Source organism: Papilio polytes, unplaced genomic scaffold, assembly GCF_000836215.1.
Source record: "Papilio polytes unplaced genomic scaffold, Ppol_1.0 DF821289.1, whole genome shotgun sequence".
Lineage (NCBI taxonomy): Eukaryota > Metazoa > Arthropoda > Insecta > Lepidoptera > Papilionidae > Papilio > Papilio polytes.
Genome location: NW_013527915.1, coordinates 1,856,600 through 1,876,860, shown reverse-complemented (window position 1 = coordinate 1,876,860; position 20,261 = coordinate 1,856,600). Strand labels below are relative to the sequence as shown.

Genomic DNA, 20,261 nt, shown 5'->3' with positions numbered 1-20,261 from the left:
ACATCGCCGGAGACAAGTTTTCATCCTCAATCTTGTAAATTTTATTAATTAGAAAAATGACAAATAACACCCTTAATGAAAATATAAGAAGGTGACTTAAAAATTAATAGGACTTAATGGCTTGAGTGTTTTACATTTTATTTTTATGTTATTTAGACCTTCAAAATAATAATACATCTTGGAATTTGTTCTTCAACTAGATTACTTAGTGAGCTAGTAACCATATTGCATTGGCTTGACTTGGTTATTACGCGTCGACCAGCGCCATCTATTGACACAAGTTTACACCGCGCGGCGAGAGCTGACCGCATCGCACGCCGTTTGATCACATGCACCTCGTTGACAACTAATTGGTCGCAGGCATCTGTGATATGAGATTTTGAGCAACACAGACTATATTGAACAAGTTTGATACTCTAATTACATTAAAACATTTGACGCTTATATGAATTTGAACTTCGTATTTTATCACTTAGTAAGATTGACTTAGAATTGATTAAGCGATATATTTTCAATTTACCACTATTAGATATTCACGTTCATGTCTTATCTTGGTGCCTAGGGACAGAAGTTTTTCAAAAGCATTTTTAGTTGAAAAATCACGTTATCACATGCTTTTATACTTATTTATTTCTGAATAAATATTTCTTAAGCTCTGTTACTTGACATATTAATTGTAACAGCTTGTACTAATAGCTAAACGTTAAATAGAGCAAAATTAAGTATGTATCGGTTATTTTAGTAGTCTATTAACAAAATGTGCCTGTAGGGGGCCTGTGCCGTCTCATGCCGCCTCATAAATTGACAAAGTGTCCAACTCATGAGCAACTGGAGTAAGTTTCTGCTTACGGTCAGTGCGCCGAAATTTTGCGAACATACGGTATTATATTTCACTAGCCACTATCTTTAGTAATATATTGTTTACAAAATTAGATTTATCATTTAAGTAACAAAATTTATTACATTACGTCTATATCTTTACAATTGATTTAAGCCTTATTTTCTATTTTTAGAGGTAATTTATAAATTATATTTAATTAGCTTTCGCCCGCGACACCGTCCGAGTGGTATTAAAAAAAACAAAACCAAGTACCCTATGTGTTCTTCCAGACTATCCTCTACATCCATGCCAAATTTCATTCAGATCCGTTCAGCAGTTTAGGCTACAAAGTCACAAACATCAATCCATCCATCAAAACGTTCACATTTATAATATTAGTATGACTAGCTTTTGCCCGCGACTCCGTCCGCGTGGAATAAAAAAAAGTGAATAGCCTATGTGTTCTTCCAGACTATTCTGTACATCTATACCAAATAGTTACAAATATTATATGTTATGTTTCTAATTTCTTGCGTTATAACAGCTCGTATGTTCTGCGTGGTGTACAGACGATGGCCAGTGATTTAGCGGGCAACTTAGCCTGTGTCCTGCTCCTACAGTGCCGCCTAATGAACTATGAATTTATATTTGTAATGCGCTTTTCAGGTAATTAACTAATAGGTGTAAGACACGCCCATGCCAGGAACAAGGCCGTCATATATTAGAGAAAAGTTGGCTAGACAGAATAAACCTTGTTCAAGCACGTCGAGTTTTGAATTGATCACTTAGGGCGAGTCTTAGTGCAGATTAAAGAAGAAGTCTTATACTAGAGATTTATGTTATTCTAAAATAAAATTTATTTATTACTCTGACGTACAATATTATTGCCATCATTCTAATATTATAAATACGAAAGTTTAGATAGATGGATGGATGTTTGAGAGTTAGCATAAACTGCTGAATGGATTTGGATAAAATTTAGCATAGACATAGAACGTAGTCTGGAAAAAACATAGGTTACTTGCGTTTCTTTTTTTTAATTCCATGCGGACAGAGTCACCGCTAAAAACTAGTAATTATATCAAATATTAAATTATTATTATCTTATTTAGGAAAGAAATAACAACACATGAAAGTTTATTTATTCATTTAATTTACAAACACATTTTAACAATAAATTCTCCTCTTGTTTAATTACAAATTTAATTTTATAATCATCAATACTAACATCCATCTGTTAATTATAATTATTTAAAGTTATGTACTAATATTACGGGAATTAACTATATTATAAGTAAAATTTATAATCTCAAATTAATTAAAACCTAATAACTTAAAAACAATCCACATAAATCTCATCAAAAATGTAAAATATAAAAAAAAACTAGCGAGTCTTGTTTCCTTTACAAAAATGGGTCAGATGTCATGTAAAACCTAGTCATTATAGTTAGTGTTTATTATGAAGCTTTGGCAATTACAGTGTACCATCATTTTAAAAGTATGCCACTTGCAATATATAGCAAATCCCATTCATGTTTAAATCTAAACAAAGTACTCTGTAATGATTTTAATAATATAACTATTGTACCTTTTAAATAAAAGAAATAAAATCAATTATGATCCAGTGTTCGTTTCTTCCAGAAGTCTGCTAAATCTCTGAACTTCTCACAGCACTGCCGCCGTCGCCTTGGACTGCAGTTAACAGAAGGACTCTTCAAAACACTACTAAATTTTCTCACTAACGTAGTAACAGATTCTCTCGTCATATCATCAACCTCTTCCATCGATGCGATTGAAGAATTAAAATCGTTAAATGCCTGGTCTATGAATCTGTTTATATCGCTGTCACGTTCTGTACTCGAAATGCCGACCACAGTATCATCGAAAGAGAAATCTCCACTTGACATACTGCATTTGACCACTTCAGGTACATTTGTCTTCTTAATTGTACTCGTCACTGTCAACTTCTCAATAGATTTGAAATAATTGTCAATTTTATCGCATATCTCTTCAACCGAGACCGCGGACATTATCTGTCCGTTTACAAAGTAAAATTGCTTCGTCGATTCTCGAGATGCATTATTCTGCAAATCATTTAAAAAGTCTTTGTAATCTAAGTATGAATTTGTCGATCGCTTTGATAACTGTCTGCCGATTTTTCTTCTGACCTTTTTGAAGAGGAATGACGAGTCAAATGTTGTCCTCTTCAAGTCTAAGGTACTGAACATTGTTTTGAGAAATGGAGCTTGTTCATCTTCTGTATCGAGGTCTATTGGTTTACCCCACTCTTCGTCGAGTTTCAGCCATTCTTCGTGATCGGATAAAATGTCGTCAACATCAAATAAACCACTCATTTTAACACTTGGATTAGATAATAACTTGTCGGAACAAACGTTCGTAACAGACTGTTTAAGACTTGTAGATGTTATATAATATAAGGCTATCTCTTTCCTTCGTTTGCACGCAAGAAGTGTTTGTCCCGTTTTGAATGTAATTTACTAATGAGTTAGCGCGAAAAGAAAAATAGAGGGTAATCGGATAAACACCATTGATGGCTATTGAACGTTTTGTTTGGCTACAAGGTAAACATATTAACGGGGAACAAAGTCATAGAATTCTATTTTGCTTAGAGATAAAATGTTTTGAATTATCTTTGGATAGCTGTGTAAATATGTTTAATCAATTTCTTGTTATTACTTCTATACTAATGTTATAAAGAGGAAAGATTTGTATCTCTGTGTGTATCGAATATGTATCGAAATAACTCAAAAACTACTAGACCGCTTTTAAAAATTCTTTCACCGTTACAAAGGTAATTTATCCGTGAGTAACATAGGATATATTTTTAATTTTACGGGGACGAAGTCGCGAACAGCTAGTATGTTATAATAGTGTCAAATAAAGTTAGATTATTTTTTAGATTCGTCGCTTGCATTTCTACTAGAATAATATTGTACCGAATAATTTATTAAATCGATTTCCAGGACGCTTAAATATTTCATTCATTCCACTCATGCCCGTATTTCAATTAATAAATTCAATTGAAGTTAGGAAACATAACATTTCCTCAACTCGGAATTTCGGTATGCGTGTTGAGTCGTACACTGAACGGCGTAAGTTGAACTTGTTAATTAAATCAGTATTTCATAGAAACGGCGCGTTAATAAATACAGATGAACTAAAACACACGCGTCGCCGTCGGTCGCCATCACAACAGCCGATGAGTGTATATTACGTTGATAATTTGCCATATGTTATGTTGTGCAACTTGTGTGTTGCAAACTAACATATCTGGAGTAAAATAAACCGAATAGGTACATTTTTAAATAAGATTTGAAAACTACTCAATCTATATCTATACTATTATAATAAAGCGTAAACACACAATTCTTTGTTGTCTAAGATGTCGGCAATTACAGCATATTTTGGAATAATTTATTTTTTAATAAAAAACCCTACACTTACGTCACGCTTTAGGCTATATATTTTTACACCAATAAACTTAGGAGGTAAATATTTTGGATAAAAATCCTAATGAGGGAAAGAGACCATAAGTTTCTGCCAACATCAAGGAAGCAAGACTGTCAAGGTTTGTCATGTCATGTTATTTGACATATGCTGATTTACATTCTGATACTTTCTGGAATGTTTTATTTATTTTATTGCATTACATTTGCATTCTATTCATGAGATTAGTGATGTGCCAAGGAATAAATGAGCAGATTTAAATGTATAAAAACTGCACTAAACATTGGTTACATTTACGTAAAACTAATGAAAAAATATGCATAACAAAAATTAATTAGGATACGTAACTAATCCGGGCGAATGTGCAGAAGTTGCTAATTAGATGGCTCACATTACAGAGGGCGTGCGGGTAGCGGGTTGCGGGGTAGCGGGGTTGAGGTATCGGGGGTAGCGGGTAGCGGGGCACCGTTTGAATCCGTGCCGACACTCGCATATTGTTAGGATTAACTTTTTGTTGTTGAACAAGCCTCACCGATGTTACAACACAGCAACAACAAACTTCAGTCCCCTCACTTTTGATATAAATGTAACATTCTTGCAGTAACATTAATGAGTGTTACGTAGATGCGATTAACTGCAAAAATTATAAAAAAGGTATCTGCATATATCTAACAAAATTTCTAGCAAAAGATTTGTCTTAATTAAATTTTACTTAAGTATTAGAGTAAAGTCTATTCACTTGTCTATTAAATTTAATAAACAATAAAAACATATTATTGAATACTAAATTACGAGTATAAGGAATATGTAAAAACAATTTCCTTCCACAAGCTGGCAAGAGTTACGAGGCTTCATAAACATTCAGGCTGACTGCTCTTACCTTAATCTTATAATTTATGTTGCACTCTAAACCGTCCGAGGCAATTAAACGCATCCAGCGCCGGCCCGTGTATCATATAGTGTAATCCGGGGGCACAATGATAATAACAAAAAACAATAAAAATAACGAATTACAGCGCGAACTGGGCTTGAATCGGGCGAAGGTTTTAGCACAGCGAATACGTGGAGACGCTTAAATGAATGTCTTTGTGAAAGTAAGGTCTTTATTTCTACATTTCTGTCACTTTGAAGCTACATGGATTTGTCAGAAGGTATACACGGCGAAAGATTAATGAAACGTTTAATTGACACTGATTTAACTTGAATATCTGAATGAATTTAATAACGCCACGGGCGTCGCTAGCCGATGATCTATTAAAGTGGCAGCTACTATCATTTTGGCCTTACTCGTAGTAATTTATATATCGATTGTACATTTTTAGAGTCTCTAGAGAATAAGATGAACTTGGAGGATATAATCTTGGCTTATCCTTGTTGTAAACGAATCCGATACTAAAAGGGTTTAATTGAATGGAAGAAATAAAATTAGTAGCAATAGCGACTCCGTGATCCATAGTGACTTTATTCCAAATTCCCGTTATGTTTACGCTCATTCTTAATATGGGGCAAAACTGTTGGAAGAACAACAGTTTTTGTTGTATATTTTATGTTGTGTGACGCCATAACTCAGACGGTGTGACAAGCCACCCTGAGTCTAGTGATATACTTTACTCGGCTGCCGTTTATTTATAACTGGGGCAGTTATTTTTATTTATAACAGTGCTTTATTGGTTTACTGTGTTACGGATTGTTGGACGCGTTTTCGGTTTTCTTTAAGTGCTTCCAGGATGTTGTTATTGTTTAAGTCCGGTCTCGGAGTTGGCGGTGAGTGTTCTTATCCCGACATACTATTGGCTTTTTGCCTAATTTTTTTACAAAGTCATACATCCTTAATATTGCTGCTTTCTAATTCATGTATTTGTTATAAAGATAAAGGACCACAATACATGGTTACCTTCAAGCAGTTGTTGCTGGCAGCTTAATAAGTGACGTCGGATAACAAAAACGAAACATTCAAAATGCCAATTTTTGATCATAATACAACTGCGAGTGTTTAGGCATTGTATTGATTGTCGTTGTTACATTAAATCAAAACGGGGCAATTGGGTGGCTCTCATTACGCGGCCATTATGATGTGCCGGCTGTCGCGACCGTAATCAGTTCGCCGACTGATTTATATCCCTCTATGCGCCACTTTTTGAAATCCCTAGTTTTATGGCCTAGTCGCGTTTATAACGCCCGTTTATTTTGAACATCAAACTATAATTCCACACAGCGTTGAATTCAAAACATAATTATACTGTTTTATGGTTTAGCTGAAACATTTTAGAATTGAATTTTGTGTATCTATCTATGGTAATTTCATAAATTTATATATGTACAATCAAGGAATTTGGTATTCCGCCTTAAAGATATAGTCGTTTGAACGTTTTGTACACTTTGATAGCGGAATAACCAATTGATGACAGCTTTTAAATGTGTCTGTAAGAAAAAAGGTCGATCAGTAATAATGGTACCTACTAAAAACGTATTTGTTTTTATAAGAAGAGACGCAGTTTCTTTTTTTGCAAAGAACAAATCAGTTTTCTCTTAGTGGAACACAGTAGATTTCCGTGATTGTACATTTTTTTTTCATCAGCATTTAAAACTGATGGCCTAACGGTTGTGATAGCAAACTTATTGAACAGAAGCATCTTTTATAGTTGTCCAAATAATAGGGTTCTAATTAAAATTGGTTAAGGTTATTGAATCTTAAACTGCATTGAGGTAACAAATGTTCAATAAACTCCAGATAGTTGGATCTAAAAACTTGCAAACTTGACTAAATCGCACAACTGTTGTCCGATTGTCGATTGTTTCGCAGTCAACTGTCTTAAAACTTAAAATCGAGTAATGTGCGCACCTCAATATAAGCTGATAGGAATAAGTGAGACTAAAAAGTTGTGCGACAGTTTAGTCAAAGGTGTCATGCTAAATCATACATAATGCAGTCGTTATCGATGCTATTGCGATATTATTGACTCCGTCGATGATAAATATTCATTGCCACTATTCTAATTTAATGCTCCTATTTAATTATTACGAATAGGCGATACGCCGCAATGTATGACGCTTTTTGAATTAATCACCGTTTTATTGTTAATTTTAATTCCGATATTTGCATCATTACCGATTCATTAGTTATTATTAGCTTGTGAATGATAATTATATTCGATTTTAACTATGAAAAATGGTACTTTGTGATATCTACATAGTTAGATTTTATTCCATTTGTTTTGTTATATATTTGACTACAAAAATAGTTTTTAATTCACGTAAATTTGATTGATAAATATGCACTAATGCCCGGTATTAAGAAAAGAAAAAATTAAACATTTAACACATATTTTAGAGGAAAGATTTGTAAAATACAAAAATTGTGTGTATTGAAATAACTCAAAAACTACTCAGCCGATTTTAAAAATTCTTACACCGTTAGAAAGGTAATTTATCTGTGAGTAACATATTATTTTAAGAGAACGAAGTCTCGAGCTACAGCTAGTATATTTCATAGGTTGAGCATATTTGTCCTAAATCTATAAGATAGTGGTGAAACTAAATATGAAAAATATTAAAACAACAGTATTTGTGAACAAAACCATTCGTGTTTTGAGATTTAAATTCATATGTAATGCACACTCACATAGAAACAGGTGCACGTGCAGATATTGGCAGTACGATCGCAAATTTAAGATGGCCGACGTCCACTTGCCTTGTTTTAATTGCTCGGTTTGTTTACATATCTATAGAGTTGTAATTTCAAAACTGAATAAAAAAAATAATTTTATTAATTAAAATTCAAAATTGTTTAGATTCACAAGAAGTGCGTATTAATAAATTCCGACATAAGAAATTTGTTTACGCCAGATGCAAAAATAATAAATTAGCTAGTTAATTTAAATTTTGTGTATCTATTGTGTATCGAAAATCAGCTTAATCCTTGTTTAAATGTCACAACTTTTTTATTCAATTTTAATATGGTTGTAACATCTCTATAGTATATACGATTGTCCGGTGACCACACGTGCGGGAGTTAGTGCGGCGTTGCCGTATGGGACGCACTTTACTGCTCCGATATCGCGCGACAAGCGTGCGGACAAAATGTATCGTCACAAGCGGACTTGATTTTCACAAACACTGACGAACTGTTACTGCAGATTTTGTACCAAATGGTCTTACTGTAAACACAATTATCGTTTATATACATTTGTGAGTTATTTAGCAATTAATGAAGGTCGAAAAGAGAACTTTCGGTTCTTAAAGCGCGGAATAATTAAAATATAAATAAATACCGTATTTTTAATTGAAACTGTTATAACTAAAGTCCGTTACACATCTTCAGTTTTAACTGTACAGTCGATCTGCACGGTTAAATGTATAAAGTCGAATTGTAACTGTCAATTAAACTGTACAGTTCAATTGCTTAAATAAAACTGAAAGTTAGTAGCTAAAATTTTGTAAGTCAAATTGTGTCTTGGTTTAAATTTCAAATAGAAAACCATTCTACTAGCTAATATTTTAAACATTTTTAATTTATCCTAAACCGAGAACATTTTTCTGTATCGGTTAATTTCTTAACAAACAAAAGCTTATGCGGCGTTACCATTAATGGCATTATCAAAAAGCCATCGGTTACGCTCGTTAGGTACGGGTACACCGGCGACACGGAATGGCCGAATTAAAACTGCATCCCGTTGCAAATGTTACGATAATTATCGGTAATTAGAATTAACGCGATCCCCCCGTCACCCCTTACCTCACCCGCAGCTTTTTTCGCTTTTTATTGCGCTATCCTATTGGAATACGCTTAAATGATTTTTTTAAATCTGTATGCATTCTATTTTTAAAATTGCAAAACAATTGAAATTCAAACACTTAAATCATTACAAATTTTATTAATTCCATCTTAATTTTCTACATTTTATTTACGGTTTACTGTAAAAGCATTCTTTTTCTCTTACAATATTTATCGCTGAACAAACAGGAAAGAGCAGTAAGAGACATAAAAAACATTTCCGCACTAATCTGAACGTCCCTCTCGGCCGGGACAGATTTTGAAAAAAGAACATGACGGACAAGCAGCTGTCGAGATAGTGACGTGGACTATTGCACACCAGCAAATTTATCCTGACACCCACCTACGACCTTATAATGTAGCAATAAGACTCATTTTCCTCTGTAATGTATAATTAATAATTGTTGCTTTGAAAGTGTTTTTATTTCCGATGATTATAGCTTTTATTGTTTTAAACATAGAGTTTCGTTTAATGTAGAAATGTGTGTACCAAGGTTTTTAACAAATAATGTTTACTATGATCATGTACGGCAAATATTGTTTTTGTCCTGTCTATTCATTCACGTTTTTAAAGAAGATATCATACAGTAAGATGACTAGTTAATAAATATTTTGAACATATTTCTAACCATTCAGTTACTAGTGAATAAAAAGACTAATCTATCAAAACAAAATAAATTCTGAAATTACACTTGATATAACAATTATTTGTCCGGTCTATTTGTTTTAACATCTACATCTTTGATAAATGTCAGCCATATTCAACATTAAGTAGTATAAACCGACCAGTGCAACACGGCGCGCGTAATTATCGTAAAGCGTCAAATGTTTATGCATTTTTAATTCCGTCGTATATCGCGGACGCGTGGCGATAAAACGGCCGCGCTGCAGCACGCCGGCGATTCGGCAATCGGTTCACAATAAACTTGCGTTAATGAGACGGCCTCACTATTTTGTGTTTAATGTCCTGGTAAAATGTGTGCCTTTAAAATATTTCATTTTTATCTATAGAATTATACGATGCTTTCACATGTAATAATGATGTAATTTTTAAAATATTATTCTTAAATTAAAAATGTAGTTATAAAATTGCGATTTATCTTTCGTAGCTATTGAAGTTAAATGAGGTTTAAAAAATTAAGTACATTACTATAGACGCTAACTTATTTCTCTATGATATTTAAAAAATCAACAAAAAATAGCTTGTTAAATGTTTTAAAAATAATCCCGACATAGTAACGAGTAGGCTAACTCATAATTATCATAAATAACAATGTTTATCCGATTTGTCTGTCCGTTAGCTGTAATTAGGCGCGCTTAACGACTCACTTAGCTCACATAATGGCCGACAACATTAGGTTACAACTTTCAAAATAATTATTTACGACCACATTTAAATAATTAGGTGTCAGAGGCCGAGGCGAATATTGTTACGGTATCTGTTTTAATTACTTAACAATAGTCATACTCATACTTAAATTATAAATGCGAAAGTTTAGATGGATGGATGTTTGTTAGAGTTTGTAGCCTAAACGGCTGAACGGATCTCGATGAAATTTGGTATACATGTAGAGGACTGTATGGAAGAGCACATAAGCTACTTACTTTTGTTTTTTCTTTAATTCCACGCGGACGGAGTCGCGGACGAAAGCTAGTTAAAATATTGCTAACTTTGTTTACCGTATTTTATGCTCTTTAACTGTTTTAGGCTAAATAAAATTTAAAAACAACTACCTGTTGCTCGTGACTTCACCTGCGTAGCTGTTATTCAGTAATAACATATATAGCTTTTTAATGGTGAAAGAATTTTTGAAATCGTTCCAGTAGTTATTGAGTTATTTCAATACATACAAAAATGTAAAAATTACTTCTTTATAATATCAGTTATAGATATCGCTAAAATGATATCTAATATAAGGCAATAACTTACTGCTGACTAGCTTTCGCCCGACACTCCATCCGCGTGGAATTAAATAGAAAACAAAAGCAAGTAGCCTATGTGTTCTTCCAGACTATCCTCTACATCTATGACAAATTTTATCGAAATCCGTTTAGCCTTTTAGGGTGCAAACTCTAACAAACATCCATTCATCTAAACTTTCGCATTTTAATATTAGTTAGATTATTCCATTAGTAATGAATATTTAAAAATGGTAATAACATCCTGTATAAGTTCTATGGTTATCAGAATAGAACGGTTAAGTAATAAACAATAAGTGACGATAGTAACTTAGAGGGTCCAGCTGCGCGGTGGTGATACGACGATCCGACGCGTTCGTCACCGCACACGTCGTAAAACACACGCCAATGGCTGGATTTGGACCCCAATCAAATCAATATCAAACGTACACGCGTGGCATTTAAATTTTATGTTAAAACCTATAAAGATACAGTTTATATACCATATATGAAATTGCATTTATCCAAAGAAAATTAAAGACTGAAAACGATAATGCACAATAATTTTTCTTAACCAATATTTTATTAGTAGTTCATATAACCATCTATCTTTATAGCGCACTCCTTTGACTAAACTATCGCACAACTGTTTAGTCGCACATTGATTCCTATGAGCTTATATGGAGGTGTGCAGACTAATCGAATTTTAGTTGTGCAACTAAACAGTTGAATGGGCTGCGAAACAATCGACAATCATTGTGCGATTTACTCAAAGTGCGCCCACTCTTAGGGTGATTCACAGTTTGCAATCACGTGTATTAAACAAAAATCTAATAATTTCTTACAGACTGGGTAATCAACAAGGCACGGCGTAGCCATTGCAAACTCTGATATTTCATAAGGCGGGTTAAATGTAAGTTACCTTTATTTTCTTATTACCAGTTAACGGGGGCGCGCTATCGGCCGTGGGGGCTCCAAAGCGCATTTAAACTCGATTTATACTTTCGATTACAGGCCGCCGGCCGGTGGATGAATAAAAAACAAATGAGCCGGGAATTTGTTGGTGCTTTCTGAAGATGCTGATGATTTCAAGTGGATATACCCTTAATATATTGCATTTTTTTTAATGTGATCAAATTTAATTATTTCGAACTCAGACGTAATGATTATTTTAAAATAAAAAATTAAAATTGGTTGAGTTGGAAATATTAATACGCCTTGTTTAAGTAACTGTTTAAATCCGAATAAAAATTCGGCTTATTTGTCTAAAATGCCATCTTTTGTACTTTTTGTAATAATTCCTGACGAATCTTGTTTGAGAGAAATGTCTACAGAGCTAAATATATTTTTTTGTTCTTTTCTTTTTAAATAAAATTTGCAAGTCATATCCACAATATTCTTTCGTCGTCACTTGGAGGCAACCTAAGCTATTATACTTAATGTGTATGCTAGATTTGAACGTAGTATCAAACTCGGGGCATTATTTGTCTGCTGTTATAACTAATTTGTCGTGTTTTCTCGTTACAATAAAGTAGGCAAATTAAATTTTATTTGTTGAATCTGGTTTCGTTGGGCCAGCGTTATAAGCTACGCGGCTACGAAGTTCTAAGAATTTCTTCGCTGTTTACAAAATACATTTGGCATATTAAAAAAAAAAACATACAAAGTAATACATTAAAATCTACTAGTTCAGTACAAATTAAGAAATCTATTCATGTTTAAAAAGTGTTTCTTTAAGTAGTTATATAAAATGATTAATTAAGCGTGAAAGAGAAATTTCCGGTGTTGTTCGAAGAAATATATTGCCCAAACACTTGAGAAAAGTTTCTTAACTAAAAATAATCACAGTCATTCAGTGCTCGTAGACTGGCTCGGGCTAAGAAAATCCTCTTAAAACCCGAAGAAAGTTAAAAAATAATTAATGCTTTCGTAAATATTCATACCTTGGCCGGAGTTTAGAGTTAACCCTCTGTTGGAGAACATACGGCACCATAATTTGTACATTTTTAGCAGAGAAAATGTACCATTTTTATTAGGCATTCATAATCTTTGTAAGTTTATTTAACTCCCTATTATATTGAGGCTTGTAAGTGGTATTTAAAAATACTGGAAGTAAACAATCGTAGATAATTAGAAATTTGTCGACTACCAAAGTGTTTTTCTGTTTTTTTTATGTTTTACAAAAAATGTTTATGGCGCATTCGGTTTGATAAAGGAATTGTATAAAATAATGATTTATTTTTTTAACAATACCAGTTCATCACGAAATTTTTTCCCGTATGTTCACAAGTGAAGGGTTCGTCGAAACTCCTCCGATTTAATTTAAAATCCGCGCCGTTATCGTCGCTGCTCCATTGTTTTTCTTCTCAGAATTTTACGGTCAATTTGACGTGCGTCGATTTTTTTTAACGATTAATTTGAATTTAATTAGTTCTGTTTCTTGAATGAGTCTTGAAATATTAGTATGGAAAGAAAATCACGTTTTGTAGTCAATTATTCTTTTATCTGAAGTGTTTTCCGATTTTATATATTTACCAACAATTTTTTAGTCTCTTTTTCTTCCCACCCTTTTTCTCATAAGAATAGGTTGGGACGGGAATGTGGATTCTACAGAGGAGACGCATATGAAGGGGAAACATTTTCTTTATGGGCATCTCCTCCTTCGTCAATTAAGGGGTAGGCAACGGGCAGAGGTCGCTTCGCCATTTTGGCGGATTCAGATGGCTGCTTGTTCGTTTGCCACCTCATAATATAAATAAAAATCAACACATTATTAACGAATTTCCGTTTTTAAATTTAGTATGCAATTACGCTACTAAATAGTGACAGTTAATTAACTGTAAAAAGTAAAAAGCAATCAGAAAATCTAAAACAATTGCATTTGTTACATTCTGATGACAGTTACGCCCCCTACGGTCAGCCAATGTAAACCTTTATTTGACAGTTCAATTAGTAGTGTTGGTTTTACACAGACGAAAAATTAAAAACATACAATCAATTAAATACCTCGTTTCACAATCATAATATCTATGTAATGTTATACATGCTAAAGTTTAGATGTATGGATGTTTGTTAGAGTTATTGAACGGACGTCGATGAAATTTGGCATAGATGTAGAGGATAGTCTGGAAGAACAAATAGGCTGTATAAATTTTTTTTTGTAATCGCGCACGAAGTCGGGGGTAAAAGCTAGTACATAATGTAGTAAACGATATGTCATATAGATTGCAAACATTGTAAAGTCAGGATTCGGGTAAGTTGAGGATTCGGTTCACAATGGGGCACATAATAGAGCCAGGAGCCGAGTGGATATATTGCCGCCGATAAAAACGTATCCATCCCGATATGCCTGCACTAAATCACCACTTAATAGTCGAGGAGGCCGTAAATATGTCAACATACGCCAATATCTAAGGATATACAGGGAGATTTTTTCTTCGAACTGCACTCTGTCAGGATTTGTCGCGACGTTCTTTTTCAACGGCAATTATCTTAACATCGAATTCTATATGACTTACAATGATAAAAACACCATGTATATATGCTGTAGTATTACGGCTTATGTTTTTAAATACCTTTCACATGTAATCGAGTATTTAAAAAAAAACTTAGACTTTTTTTTAATTAATTGGACGGCACGATTTTTGATTAATGCAATGATTCCTTTAACTTTATCAATATATTAGATGCTAAAATATATTAATTCCTTTCAGTAAAGAATCTATGTTGTGATTTTCAAACCGTAAATCTAAGAAACTACAGTCAATTTTACAGTAGGCTTGTACAGTAGGCTACGGTAAGTTATTCTCTACATTTAAATTAAACTAATTTATCTAATGACCTTATTTACGTCTGATAGATGTAATTTGTCATGTTTTGCAATCGTATAATAAACAAATCCATACAAATCAGGCCAAGATCCCGTAGGTTCAACCCTTCATAGTGTAACAAGAGAATCAGGGTCGACAGTTGGGAACACGTTAATTCTTCAAACTTAATCTTAAGACTCAAGGCGTTTGTTGTGTATTTGATGACGCAATCAAGGCATATTATTTTAATGCGGAAAGACCGCGGAAGGATAAACGTACGAAGATGTAAAAATACTAGAAATGTCTAACATTTTTTTTATAGTAAGAGGCAAAAGGGAATCGGATCGCCTAATTATATTAGACATCCACAATGCCAGGGAAATATGACTAATTTTATTTAAATTTTAGGCAACTTTTATGCCTCCCAAGCAATAGTCATAACTCCTGTAACTTCACCAATGTTACCTCATCTAGATAATCAATGTTCGGTATTGGTCTTTGGTACAATATTGGGGGCAGTACCGCAAGGCACCGCTTGTACCGGCTAATGCCTTAATCTTGAAACGGTGGACGCTCGCCGATAGATTGTTGGAGGTAAGACTAATGGGGATACGAAGAGTAGTTTTATATTTAAAATCTTATTGTTATCAATGTTACCGTTTACATTACCAACAAACACTTACTTTTCTCCCTGCTAGCAAAGTTGATAATTCCCACTAAGTGATCTATAATTTGTACTTGATTACAACAGCTTATATTTTATTAGTTAGACAAATGTATTTACAGTTGCAAAACTTCCACCACAAATCAGTAAAACACACACGAATAAAGCAATTAATTGATTATAGTAATCGATACTGTTTTTTTGTACCTGCGGCATGTCCATAGTTTTCCAACGTCAGCAACATCACCTTCAAGGTATCTCCCCAAGCCATAACTCTTAACGGCAGTGCCCCGTCGACGCGCTGAGGAATTATTATTATGCGAATAAATACTCAGAATGTCACGACTAAATGTCTACCCTCTCCTCTCCTCCTCACTTCAGCCCCATCGCAGTAATCCAGGGGGTATAGGGGGGAGCCGAGACAAATGCCGTTCGATTCGGTGGAATGCTCCCGTAATAGTTTTAAAGTGGAGACGTTCTAGAGACTGTTTCGTACCTTTTTTCCGATATTACCGTTTGTTTCGTTTTTATGTTTGAAATTATAACACGTGTTCTTTTGTAATGACGTCTCTTATTAGAATTTACGTGTTTCATTACATTTAAGAATTTTATTGCAGTATCACATAACAGTTGGATTGTCTTCGTTTATTTGGTTATTGTAAACGAACTATACTTACCAATGACTAATGGATTATTGAAACGAATCGTATACTTCGATTTGTAAGCGCCGTTTATATTCCGATAGTCCAAATTTGGAAGTAATTTGGAGTTTGTTGTTGTCATTTGTAAATGCCGTTTCAGTATTCGGCTGTTAGTTATCAATTTTTACTATCAGTCGGTATAAGTGTTAATTGATTTTTGAGTTAGAAATTAAATTGAAAATTGTTAAAATTCTTTAGTAATTAACAGTATTATCAAGATTATGAGACATTCCAACGTACAATGGTAAAGAAAGCTAGTGTAATAATACTTCATTTGCGAGCTTATTACAAGAGAGTATAACAAAGATAAGGCAGCAGGTCTGGTGAAGGTGTTTCCCTGGTCATTCAATGTAACTTACTTATCTCCCGAGCCATTGCAAATCTTCATGACGCCGCTGCGGGTGTACGAACTACAATTTATCGGATGCGGTATTTCACAAGATTTTTTTTAGTAAAATATTGACTTAACTTGTAAATACGTTTTAACATTACTGTAGCTCGTATATATACACATTTATCAGAAATATATAATAATCTAATTGTATATTAAAACCTTATACTTGTACACATAGTCATATTTTTTGTTACACGTTTCCGTTATATTTTGTAAAAAGAAATCTAAACGTCTATTGTGGAATTATTAGACAATAGGTAGACCTTTTCTTTTCCCCCTCGAAAAAAAAAAAGGTGGACCTTTTCAAGTATTAAAGATTAAAGTTATAGTAATATAGAGCAAAGTTACGTATTTATAAAGGTAATATTTTTTCTTTTTAAAGAATGCCTTCTCCGTGTTATTGTTGGGTGTGTGTCGGTGTGACGAGCCAGCGACTGTAGCGTAACGTCTTGTTTAAATCAAGCGGGAATGATGGCAATAACAGTTAGCAGAGAAGTTACGACTGGAGTCGAGATAATGGCGCGGTTGGGAAGATTTCGCCTCAGTAATTGCTAATTTCGCCGCCGAGTTGCGGCGGGGCTCGATAATTGTTTGTTTTTATATTTAAATATATACACAGAGCGGAGCTTCGCTTTGTTCTTGCCGCGGAACCCTTAATGACTGGCTTTAGAAATGACAGCGCATTTGTCCCCTTTGGAGTATAACATCTTGGAAGCTGCCATAAGTTAGGTTATAATTTTTAAGCAATATATGGCTTTTCTTTTTAAGCACTACATCATTTTATGGCTTTCAAATTGTCAATATAACATTATGTTAGTATTTCTTAATAAATAATATATGTTTTATAAAATGTAAGAACACACGACATGAAGCGGAATAACATACGACACTCCGCGTCCGACGCAACACGCTCACCTAAATTCTCGTATTTTATTTGCGCGCCTGACGACGCCTCACTGCTTTAAATAAACATGTCATGCATGAACTCATGTCACTAACTTAAAATACTCTACGTCTTTTTGGTTATTATCGATTTAGTATTTCCGATAAATTTTTAAAAAATCAATACGATTCTAGCGACATCTATTATGTAGTAGCAGATATTAATTATGTTTAGTTTTATAAAATATTTCTAGATGGCGTTAATAGTCTTCCAAACAACTTAAAAGAGTTCATTTTAAAATAAGAATCTTAAATATGTAATTATAACGTAACTAAAATAAGATTTTATTTGTCACTGATTTAATTACCATGTTTTACTGTCAGTGTAGTTAAACAAAGTAATATTCGTGTCATATTTTTTACATCCCAGAAAGCATTGTCTTCTACTGTCTTAACCTTGGTATTTTAAATGTAACCCACACAAACATCTCAGCATACAATTGATGTGTCCCACTCCGGAAGCGTATCGCCAAGAATTCCATTAGCTGAACAAGCTCTCAGGCGCTTCACATGTTGGATACAAATAAACAGACCACTCGACAATATTAATGTGAGGCCGCATAAATCGTCGCAAACGCTAAACTTAGATAGACACATCGGGACGAACGACAAGTCAGCAGAGCCCTTATCACAGACCGCCCGGTTATTTACGGCCTGGCCTGAGTTATGGCCAATTTACAGCCAGTCATTAAGACCTTAATGGCCTCAAGGTGTCCGGATGAAAAGTTTTCGGATAACTTGGGCCCAGTCAGCTTTCAGCGGTCATGATGCATGGCCCTTCTGTCAGTGTCGCGGTAATTTGGAATTAATTAGGACAACCGCAGCCCTGCAGTTTAGGAACAGGAATACGTAATTATTAGTTAATGGCTTGAACCTTTCTGGGATAAAATCAAGTGTTTCCTTTTTTGGTATAATCACCAATGATCTGGTATATGGCATGAAATAAAGTCTTTTTACACAGTAGGGGCGAAATTTTTTTCCATTAAAAACAAAAGCATAAGTTGAAATTATCGGCAGAAATAGGTACGGATGTTCGTGCGATCAAATTAAACGGAGTATAATGCATATATTTCTATATACACTTCGAAATTAATATATTGTAGTACTGCATTGAATTTTACAAACAAATGAGAGAGAATTAAATTAGTTAAATAAAGCGTAAATACGGCAAAACATGAAAATCAACGCTCAGCGCTAATAACGGCGGGAACAATGGCCGATTCAAAATGGCGACGCGACAAAGCGCCGTTCATTATATTATCTGCTCAATAAAATCGGTGGCGTTCTAAATTTCCCAAAATTTATTTATTTATTGCTTTTATAATACGTCCGAGTATATATCACGGCGCTGTCATACTGCCGGCCGATAATGCAAAATTTGCGGCTAGCGAATGCCGTGGAGTCGATCTCGAAGAAATATTTTTTCTAACCATCTTCTCTTTGTAATTCAGTCTACGTTTAACTCTTGATTTAAGCCTGTTAACATAGTTTTAATCTGAATAACTTTTGTTGAATTAAATGCTAGATTTACTAATACATTTATTAATTACGCAAGTACATTACTTTTAACCATGATGAATGTACAAGAATAAAATTATATTTTGTCATATTTTTTTGTTATTTTGTTGCTAATGTATATAGTGCATATTATCTGTTATTATAGTGAATAGATTTTTCACATACCATGTTAACATGGATTAAATATTTAAAGTGAGAAGTCTCCACAGTCTCCGTGCGCGTCAGCATCGAAGTGGTAGTAACGCGTGGCGTCACAATAATTCTCCTATATGACAATGCTTTAATGCGCGTTTGATTCATCCCCGGCCGCTCACAAATGAGGTTATCATTTGCAGCGATGTTGTTATAATGAATTTTGCTATTGTCGAGCGGCGCCGAGTGCTGAGCTTGTCGCCGCGGACATTACTTTATAGCTTTAACGATTCAAGTTTAAAGCGTTAACGATAATAACGGGTGTTTGACGCTGTAAGAGTTCGGCTATTGTATTATTTTCTAATGACATCGTGTTTTGCTTTTGCATTCTTTCGCGCATTAGATCGACTCTTTCCCGCCTGGTAACATTCAAGGCAAGGGTGACTCTCTTTATACAGTTTAAAAGGATAACGCAAAAGACTGAAATAAGAAAGGAAAAAATACTTTTGTACGTACTAAGATTTTTACAATTATTTGCAGCTAAGCCATTTTTTACAGTGGTAGTGCCCGCTTTAACATCTTAGCACGAATGAGCCGGCACGCCCGGTGTAATACCACGACCACACAGAAGACAGGCGTGAAATGGAAGCAATTCCGTGTTTCGTCTGATGAGTGTGGTGCAGAAGGTCTAATTTAAGTCCCTTTCTCTTTACCACCTTTTCTTATAAAGAGAGGTTGGGAAGGGGAAGTGGATTTGACGGTGGAGGAGATGCATAGGAAAGGGAAATATCCTCTTTATGCGTCTCCTCCTCCGTCGTATAAGGATAGGCAACGCATCTGCAATTGCGGATGTCTATGGGCAGCGGTCGCTTCGCCATTTTGGCGGATTCTAGTGGCCGCTTGCTCGTTTGTTAACTTATGTTATAAAAAAAAGCCAAGATAACTAAATAAATCTAACAGTTAACAGCTTTCTAATCTTTGATTAACAGCTTTTTTGATTGATTGTGGCTCTAAACATCACGCTAAAAGTAAAAAGCGTAAAAAGGGATGAATTAACAAACATCGACAAAGCGTTCAAAAATAATTCAACTGCGAAAGTTAATTTGGAATAATTAATTTACATTTCACAAGCCGTTAAGT

General features: G+C 34.1%; 1 protein-coding gene and 1 long non-coding RNA gene across 2 annotated transcripts; one reads left to right on the top strand and one right to left on the bottom strand.

The window, feature by feature from the left end:
• Nucleotides 1-2,401: 2,401 nt before the first annotated feature.
• On the bottom strand, nucleotides 2,402-3,209 carry LOC106109266. The gene has a single exon (XM_013290691.1). It carries the CDS (start codon nucleotides 3,172-3,174, stop codon nucleotides 2,431-2,433), a length of 744 nt encoding a protein of 247 aa, XP_013146145.1. The 5' UTR covers nucleotides 3,175-3,209; the 3' UTR covers nucleotides 2,402-2,430.
• Nucleotides 3,210-5,968: 2,759 nt separating this feature from the next.
• LOC106109287 lies at nucleotides 5,969-12,112 on the top strand. The gene is made up of 3 exons (XR_001225999.1): nucleotides 5,969-6,052; nucleotides 11,809-11,874; nucleotides 11,976-12,112. It is a non-coding gene; the product is annotated as an uncharacterized LOC106109287 (long non-coding RNA).
• The last annotated feature ends 8,149 nt before the right edge of the window (nucleotides 12,113-20,261 follow it).

Bases quoted from the DNA above. Each gene is read 5' to 3' on its own strand.
- LOC106109266 (XM_013290691.1), bottom strand. From the start codon at position 3,174: ATGAGTGGTTTATTTGATGTTGACGACATTTTATCCGATCACGAAGAA.